We start from the raw sequence: 9,733 nt of genomic DNA, 5'->3' as shown, positions 1-9,733 counted from the left end.
CTTAAATCCAATGCACTTGTAAGTCATGACATTACCTTCCTGAAACCTTTGAGAACAAAGGAGAAACAATGAATGCCCTGTGACCCAGAAAAGGCAAACTATGAAGTGTGATATCAAATTGAATTATTATCAAAAGTTATCCAAAGTCACAGAGTTAGATAGCCAGTCAATAAAAATTATTGAAATGCTTATTATATGCCAGGCACTGTGCTAAGTGCTTGGGATACAAAGAAAGGCAAAAGACACCCCTGCCCTCCAAAAACTCACATTTGAATGGGAGCGACAACGTGCTGACGACTTTACAAACTGTAGATAATCAGAAAAGAGAGGCGTTGGGATTAAGAGGGTTTGGGAAAGAGTTCCTGTAGAAGGTGGGATTTATAGAAGGAACTTGAAAGAAGCCAGGAGGAGGGAGAACATCCCAGTCATGGGGGAAAAGTCAGAGAAAATGTCTGGAGTCAAGAGATATTGGTTGTTTGTTGAGGAATAGCCCAGAAGCCAGAGTCACTGGATTGTAAAGTAATTTGTGGGGTGGGGAGAGGTATAAGATGTAAGGAACTAGTTAGTGTCAAGGACAGAGATAAGCTTGATTAGGAAGCCAGAGGCTCAGCAGAGACAGAACCGAGATATGAGAGGAACAGGCTCCAATTCTGGAAAATCCTTTCAATTCCAAGGGCTCCCTCCGAAGGATTCCTCCATCTAAGCTGAGCTACAGTCACCCTAGCCCTGTCCCAAGAGAAGGCTGGTCTAGGTATAGTGCTGACCTGTATCAACAGGCAAGCACAGATATGACTGTAGCCAAGGAGAAAGCTGTGAAAGAGGGAAGGAGATGCTTCTGTTGTGCGGGAACATCGGGTCTGTGGATAAAGTGTTCTGCTTGTAGTAATGAAGACCTGAGTTCAAATCTTCCTTTTGACTTACTAGCTGTGTGACTTTTGCATGTTCACTTACTGTCTCTGGGCCTCCACTTTCCCATCTGTAAAATGAGTATACTGGACTCCAGTTGCTTCCAGCTTTAAGTCGATGATCCCACAACCTCCCCACCTCCAGTGCAGGGTTCTGGGATGACTAGTTAGTAAGTTTGGGCAGATTAGGTCACAGAGGCTTTTCAGGCCTTCTTACCTTTAGCCGGGGGGCGGCAGGGGGTGCTGGGGAAATCCTGCTGGTCTGCACCCAGGGGCAGTACCTGTGCTGCTCCGCTCTTACGGCCGACGCGGGGGTGCTGGCTCCTCTTTGACCATTCCTTGGCCCCGCAGCACAGCAGCCCCGACTTGCGGCTGGAAGCTCCTGGCGCTGCTCAGGAGGTGGGATGGACCTTCCAGCAGCATCCGCACGCCCCTGCGCGGCCTTGGGAGCCCTGCCACAGGTAGCTGCCAGCAGAGCCGGGGGTCCCAGAGTGGCCCTGGGCCGGGCATCCATGCTCCGCAGGGACTGGGGAGTGGGAAGGACAGAACAGGGACTGCAGGGTGTGAGAGAGCCACTGGTCCCATTGCTCATCCCGGGAGCCGGACTGGGAAGGCTACGCGCCCATGCCTGTGGCTGCCCAGATCCCTGAGGAAACAGAGCCTGGTGTGGCAAGAACTGGGACAAGCGAGCCTTCCTCAGGACTGGCTCTCTGGCTTTTCCCTCCTCCTCCTCCTCCTTCAGCAAAAAGCAGCTGAGGGCAGCTGCCCCCTCTGCCCCATGGCCCTCTGCTGGCAGTGGCCCCAAGGGAGTCCCCGCCGCCCCTCCTGTGAGCCGGAGGGCTCGGCTGGCGGAGGGCTCCGTCCTGGGACTTAGGGAGCCCCGCTCCTCCACCGCTCCTCCCCGGGCAGCTGCTGAGGCTGTGGTTGTGGCTGGGGCTGTGAGTGCCGGAGACTGGGCGGGAGTTCGGGCAGGGGAGGGCTGCAGCTGGATGAAGAGGAAGGAAGTTTTCATCTGCTGCTGCTGAGACTGCTTAGCCATTTCCTCCAAGGGGGTAGGGCTGGTCCTTGCTGGGGGCCGGGATCAGAGCACAACGACCAAGGATGCAAACATCTGGGGAAACTAGACCAGTCACTCTCAGGGGTCAGCTGGACCACTCCGCTGTCAAACCTGGGAGAAACAGTGAGATAACTTCAGTCAGTCAGAAATTCATAGTGGTGCATCTGGAAACCCGAGACTTCCCTCGCTGTAATCGCTTCGCAGAAAAGTATGAAACAAGTCAGCACGAAATAGAAAATTCTGGGGCCACACTTGAAATGGAGACGGAAGTATGGGACAGTTGGAGGAACTGGGTTTGAATTCCCGTTTTGCCACTTACCACTCGCATGGCCTTGCATAAATCACATCAGTTCTTCATGTCTCAGCAAAAAGAAGGGGTTAAAGTAAATGATCTCTGGTTTCTTCCAGCTCTCACTCTATGATCACAGGAAAATAGTCTCTCTTTCTCTGAGAGTAATTTAGACCAAACAAAATTTGTCTACCTATTTTTAAAAATAAGTAATAATAACAACAATAATTTATACAGTATGTTAAGGTTTGCAAAATACTTCACAAATGTTATTTCATTTTGTCCTTATAACCACCCTGAGAGATGCTATTATTATTCATTCTATTTAACAAATAAGGGAACTGAGGCAGAATTAGTGATTTGCCCAGGTCACATGAATCTAAGGCTGGATTTGAACCCATATTGCTGACTTCAAATCTAACATTCCATTTACCAGGCCACTTAGACCCTAAGCTTGTTATTATTTTTACTATAATATCATAACAGAAACTATTCATCACACATGTGATTGGTAAAATTTGGATTCCTAAGATGCTGTTATTTATTGATTGATACATTTTTTCAAAGTAGAGAGTTCTCTTAGATTTGTCTTCTTTCCATGTAATTACCCTGTTTGTTTTCAAGTAGTCTGTAGGAAAAAAAAGTATTAAATATACAGCTTAGACAACTAAATCCAGAGAAATTTCAATCAACCCTTGCTAAAGTAGTTGCAGGATAAGGTTATTAACTTGTAATATCACTCCTAACAAACATGTAACACAAGGGAGAGAAACAAATCTACTTGAATGGATTTGAGAAATAAGAACCATCTATTCCAAATAACCATCATGGTACCAATTCTCCAACCTCACCCCCTTCCATCTCTCTCCAGCCAAGTTATATTAAGTTTCTCAGAAAAGAGAGTAGAAGGAAAAACTGAGAATAAAGGGGGGAAAAAATCACACTTGGCAGTAATTACAAAGGAATTACCTGTAAATTCAATTGAATAATTAGAACACAGAATCCTTAGTAGTCATTTTCTTGGGTTTGAAAATAGCCTATAAGTAAGCAGAGCCAACAAGATTCTTGCAGAGAAAAGTGGGCTCCAGGAAAATTTTTTAAAAAATGAAAAAGGTTTTCTGCTTTGCTCATCTGAAAGAAGTCTGTCAGGGAAAGAGAAAAAAAAAAAAAAAAAGCCCAGCAAATAAAGCTTGAGACAAAGTGAACGGGTAGCATGGAGAGTCTGGCACTCCTGTTGCTAAGCACTGATGTCAAAGCCCTGTGAGGTCCCTTCCTCATTGGCCTCCTTGTCATTACTGCACATTCACAGTAATCCTGGATTAATCAAAGGGAAAGGACGCTGACAGGCCACATACTTTGTTTCAAAGGAAACACCAGCTCCAAGGGTGAGTTTTTGGAAATTGCTGCCCTGGGTGGTTGGGATCCTGAACCAGGATTTGCTTTTGAAACATTCTCCTCCAGCTTCCTCACCCAAAGTCATCCAGGGAGCTGCCAACGTGTTGGCTATGGGGCAAATGATCCAGCCCATTTCTCTGAACCCTAACCATCTCTGGCCCAGGGGGAGGTGGCTGCCAGCACCCAATTCTGAGAATCCAAGTCTCAGTGTATTTCCATTGTGATACACCACATCATAAAAAAGTCATCTCTACATTATTTCAGTGTCCTAAGTGTGAATTCACAATATTTTATTTGACTCAATGACTATAAGACATAGACTCTATCCCTTTTCTCCCCTTTATCTATTAAATTTCTTTTTTGTTTTTGTTGTTACTGTTAAATTTCTACCCAGCCTTTAAAGCCCAACTGAAACACTGCCTTCTCCATGAAGCTTTCCTTGATTCCTCCTCCCTATTATCCCCATCCCCATTGGTTTTAACTTTTTTTTTTTTTTTACAATCCTTACCCCTCTTCAAACACATACACACACACACACATACACACACACATACACACTCCTCTTTATTTTGAGCCTCTTTGATCTACTGATGTATTATTTGTTTTAATTATTAGCATGTTTGTGTCATATTCTTACTGTGTTGTTTGTCATCCAGTCATTTTAGTCATGTCTAACCGTTCCTGACTCCATTTGGGGTTTTCTTGCCAAGAAATGGAGTGGTTTGCTATTTCTTTTGCTATTTTGCAGATAAAGAAACTGGGGTAAATAGAATTAAGTGACTTTCTCAGGATCACACAGCTAGGAGGTGTCTGAGGCCAGATTTGAATGGCAGAATGGTTCAGGTAGAGCTCCATCCACTGCATCTTCCCATAAGCTTCATGAGAATACTCCACGTTTTGACTAAACCATCTATATGTCAGCTTGCAGTTCCTAGCACAATGTCCAGGTAAAAGAAAAGGATTTCGAGAAAGAATATCTGAATTTGTATCTCAGCTCTCCTACTTATTAGCTATGTGACCAAGGACAATCACTCAATCTATCCAGGTTTCCTTATTTATAAAATAGCCTGGAAACTTTGTAAGGTCACTTTCAGTTTGAAATCCTTTGATGCAAGCTTTGAACATAAGAGACGCAGCATAGGTATAAAAGGTCTGTTTAGTTACAGATTCCATGTTTTCTTTATAACTACATCCCTTAGAAGGATATGAGATTCCAAAGTGAGGAAGCTATAAGAGGAGAGAGCTTAAAAAAGACCTGGGAAAGGCTTGCAAAGGATAAAACAAAGGGGTGATGGAATGCTTAATCAAGGAGATATAGGAAGTGACTATGTCCCTTTATTCCATAATGGGATAATCTATTATCCCATTGTAAGAAAACTACAGATAGTATAGGGTACAGTGAGTTAAAGGAGGGATATTTTAGGGATTATTTGGTTCCTAAACCAGGAGAACAGACTTCCCTAGCCAGGATATTGTTCTTAGAACCACAGTTGAGTTTTCCTAGTGTCTTTTCCTGAGCAATTAATACATCTTTATCTCATGTGGGGAGATAAAGTGTTTTCTTGGGAGCCAAGGCTAGCTCTTCTGGGAAGCTTTTCTTCTTTTTTTCCCCCTGAGGCAGTTGGGGTTAAGTGACTTGCCCAGGGTCACACAGCTAGGAAGTGTTAAGTGTCTGAGACTAGATTTGAACTCAGGTCCTCCTGATTTCAGGGCTAGTGCTCTATCCATTGTGCCATCTAGCTGCCCTTTGGGAAGTTTTTATGAGAAGTAGAAGCCATTTTAAAAAGGATCCCAGATTTAGAACTGGAAGACACCTAAGAGATCATTCATTCCTATCCTTTCATTTTACAGGTAAAGAAATAGGTCCAGCATCCAAAATCTCAATAGTGAAACTAGGATTTTAACCAAGATCTCATTGCTCCAAATCCAACACTCTTAAATGTAGCAGAGACATTTGGGTGGCTCTGTGGATAGAACCAAATTCAAATCTAGCCTCAGATATTTATTAGCTGTGTGACCCTGGACATGTCACTTAATCTGAGTTTCCTCAGCTCTAAAATGGGGATTATTTTTTCTCAATAGTATTTTATTTTTCAAAATACATATATAATTTTCAACATTCATTTTTGTTACACCTTGTGTCCCACTTTTTCTTCTTTCTCCTAATACCTCCCTCTTTTCCAAGACAACAAACAATCTGATATAGGTCAAACATGTGCAATCCTTTTAAACTTATTTCCATATTTCTCATTTTGTGTGAGAAAAATTAGACTGAAAAGAAAAAAAAAAACATGAGTAGGAAAAAACTAACAACAAAAAAGGTGAAAATATTATGCTTTTGATCCACACTTAGCCTCTCTCTGGATGTGGATGGCATTTTCCTTCCCAAGTCTATAGGAATTGCCTTGAATCATTGCATTGTTGAGAAGAGCCAAGTTCATCACAGTTTATCATAACATAATATTGCTATTATAGTGTATAATGTTCTCTTGGTTCTGCTCATTTTATTCAGCATCAGTTCATGTAAATATTTTCAGACTAACATTGGATTATAATAGCAACTACCTTGAAGGATTGCTCAGAGAATCAAATGAGATGATACTGTAAAAATTTTTAAATTTAATTAAAAAAAAAAAAAGCTACAGCTTCTTGGAGTCACAGGTGAGAGTTGGGTGAAGGTGGAACCCAAAGGTGGATGAGCAGCTCTAAAAAGGTTTCACAAGCCCTCACATCAGAGGTGCTAGTTCAAGGCTCAATAAATGTTTGTTGACAGTTGACTAATTTGTTGCTTGGTGGATTTTAGGAAAAGGGACCATGATACTGCTATTTATACTCCTTGGGGCCTCCCATAAATTAGGGTTATATTTCAACTCCCACATCCCTTTCTGTGACACATACCACAAGAAATAACAGAGAAAACAACACAATAAAAGTTCAAAGCTCTAAGAAGAGAAAAGGTGTTTGTGGTTTATATGAGATAACCTCTCTCCTTCTCTTTTATTGAAAGATAATTATTCAATAGAAAATTATTCAATAATTTAAAAGAGCTCTGATTTTATCTACATAGAACCAACCTAAAACACAGATGCCTTAGAATTTTAGTGGGTTTAGGTGCTACTCCTCTCACCCAAAATATGTAACCAACTTTTTGGTGATTCAATTCTATAAAATTTTATTAAGGGCTTACGATGTAACAAGACACTATGCTAAACCTCTGCACGGAGCTAGCCAAAGCCAGAGATAACTCGACCCATCAGACACTTGAATTCTTTCCAAGTTGGTGGATTTCACTTCATTGGTATAGCTTTCAGAAGGCCATAGTTACCAAGGCAAGGTATCAGAAGGATGAGAATACTTTATAGGAAGCCCACATCCTCTACAGGTTTCAAAATCTTTCTTTTTTCTCTTCCTCCTTTCCTCCTTTTTTCCTTCCTCCCTCCCTTCTTCCCTTTCTTCCTCTCTCCATTCCTCCCTCTCTTCCTTTTTCCTTTCCTTCCCTCCCTTCTTCCTTTCCTTCCTTCCTTCCTTCCTTCCTTCCTTCCTTCCTTCCTTCCTTCCTTCCTTCCTTCCTTCCTTCCTTCCTTCCTTCCTTCTTCCTTCCTTCCTTCCTTCCTTCCTTCCTTCCTTCCTTCCTTCCTTCCTTCCTTCCTTCCTTCCTTCCTTCCTTCCTTCTTCCCTCCCTCCCTCCCTCCCTCTTTCTCTTTTTTCATTCAGTCCTTTCCTTTTCCAAAAATGAAGGGTATCAGATCAGTTTCATTCTCATAGGTCCAGAAACTGGAAATGGGAAGAAAAATTCTAGTCCTCTCTTTGTTGAGATAAAATTATACTATAATGAAAAAATTGGGGAGGATTTCTTGAATTATAAGGCAAAGGAATTTTTACCTTTATAGGCAATTCCAAAGAAGGACATTTGAGATATGTTCTCACATTTTCCAGGAAGTGACAAATAATCTCAGGTCTGAGAAATGGAGAGAGTAGCAATTTTAGAACTCTTAGACTGTGTTTTCTTATGGAGTGAGCCTGCCAGTCAGTAAATGTCAACAAAATTTATTAAATCCTTACTGTATGCCAGGCACAGTACTAAGGACCAAGGGATACTAAGAAAGATAATCATGATTTCTGCCTCAAGGAATTCAAATTCTAATGGGGTAGACAACAAACAAAAAATTATATGTATTAAAATACCATATAGTGTAAATCTCAAAGAGAAAGGGTAGACATTCATTGTATTGTAGATCTGAAGTTGGATGGACCTTTAGAGGCCATTTAGTCTAATCCATCTCCCATTCTGAATGAGGAAATGGAGACTCGAGGGCAAGATGACAGAGAGGTTTAAGTGTCAGGTAGAGTCCATGATGGGACAGGACTATTCTAAGCTTCCTGGATGTTTCCTTTCCCTAGCATTGGGTATTGGGGAGGGGAGAATGGGAGGGCTTTGAAGTGCTAAGTTTTCAATCTTACTCTTGTACTGAATCCTTCCTGCTCACTGTACCACACAAAAAGGATGAGATCCCCATACCTTCTGTAGATGTAACAACTGGAAAGGGTCCTCCTCATTTCTGATTGCTTCCCAGCTACAAAGCCCGGTCTTTGGGTCACCCCTTTTAATTTATTTAATTTAATCTCCCTCCTGTTTACCCATAGCATGCAAGTCCCAGACAGGTTCAAAAGAACAATGGATCAAGAAATATTTTGCGTCCCAGGTGAGTAGCAATTACTCTCCCAAAAGAACAGCGACACCTGGTGTAGGGCTTGTGCACTGAAGCAGGTTTTCAGTGTTTCATCATTTTGACCCATAGGAGGGGAGAGAGGTGGGTACCAAGTTCCCTGAAGATTCAAGGATTCTGAAAAATCTTCTACCCAGACTTCCAAGATCAAACTGAACACGCACTATCTGCTGGTTCTGACACCCCTCAGGATGGCCCTGCTCTGGGCTAAAACTATACATCCTCGAGAATGCATTTTAACTGATCTTTTAAAAATATATTTTTTATTGTTTTTTCAATTAAGAAAAATCCATCTTCTCTCCCTCCCTGCCCCTTTCCACCGAAAATGAAAGAAAAAAACCCAAAAAACCTTCATAACAAATATTTGTAGTCAAGGAAAACAAATCCCAGCATTGGTCACAACCAAAAATTTGTTTCTTACTTTGTCACCTGAGTTCATCATCTCTGTTCTCAGAAAGTGGATAACTTGTACTATCAATAATTATCTTGAAATTGTGGCTGGTCATTGTGTTGATCAGAGTAGTTATGTGTTTCAACATTTTAATTATACCTTTCCAGAGAGAATTTCCCAAACTGCTGTCTGAAGATAGGAATTTTAAGTCAGAGAAGAATGAAAGGTTAGGGCATTTTCCTAACTGCAACCAATGGACCTTTGGTGTTCCATGCCATTTGTGTCTGGGTAGCTATGGGAAAAGTTCTATGATGAAGAAAAAAAAATAGAGAACTGCTTTACTTCCACAACACACACGCATATACACGTTAATAATCCCTGTCCCATCATAATCCCTCCCATGACCCCACAGAACAAGTAAGGGGCTTTTAATGAGATCAGGTCAGGAAGTGGTACAACTGGCCTTCTCACTCTTGATAGCCTTTTATTCTGGCTAGAACAGATGAGGAGAAAAAAAAAACTCTGAGAATTCTTTCAGGGACAAGATTAGCAAGATAGTCTGGTGGGTATTTCTCATATCACTGGGGAGGCAACATACAGAATATGCAGAGAAGTCATTCATTAAGGATTGTTCCAAAAAATAAGTAATTATAGCATCAACACTAGACATCAATACAGGGTTTTATAGTTTGCCTAAGAAAGTATCTTGCACTTAGTAGGTGTTTAATAAGTGTCCATTGAACTGAATTTTAAAAATTGACTTGTAAAGATGAAAATGGCTTTGCCTATTTCTCATCAAGTAAAAAACAGCAAGGCTGTTTTCCTCATCTTCTCTGCTTCTCAACTTTTCCAAAAAGGCTCCTCTCTGACCACTTCCTGCCTTTCCCCAAAAAACAAGCTCAGCTAACTTTTTCAGGGAGAGATGACACTGTCTCAAATATTCCTTCTGCTTGTCCCTATTATTCCAGT

The 9,733-nt window shown here is 41.6% G+C and overlaps 1 protein-coding gene across 1 annotated transcript in view; it reads left to right on the top strand.

Annotated features, from left to right (window-relative positions):
- The first annotated feature begins 2,006 nt into the window (after positions 1-2,006).
- The window catches only part of LOC127546489 (plasma membrane calcium-transporting ATPase 2-like), a 128,022-nt gene continuing 120,295 nt past the window's right edge, over positions 2,007-9,733 (top strand). Inside the window, exon 1 of the mRNA XM_051973573.1 lies at positions 2,007-2,231. Within this exon, the coding sequence (XP_051829533.1) occupies positions 2,007-2,231 (225 nt within the window). The remainder of the gene's footprint in view (positions 2,232-9,733) is intronic.

The sequence above is a fragment of the Antechinus flavipes genome, chromosome 2 (assembly GCF_016432865.1).
Source record: "Antechinus flavipes isolate AdamAnt ecotype Samford, QLD, Australia chromosome 2, AdamAnt_v2, whole genome shotgun sequence".
In the NCBI taxonomy this organism is placed as follows: domain Eukaryota; kingdom Metazoa; phylum Chordata; class Mammalia; order Dasyuromorphia; family Dasyuridae; genus Antechinus; species Antechinus flavipes.
Note: the sequence above shows the minus strand (reverse complement) of the source record. Positions and strands in the feature narration are given on the sequence as shown.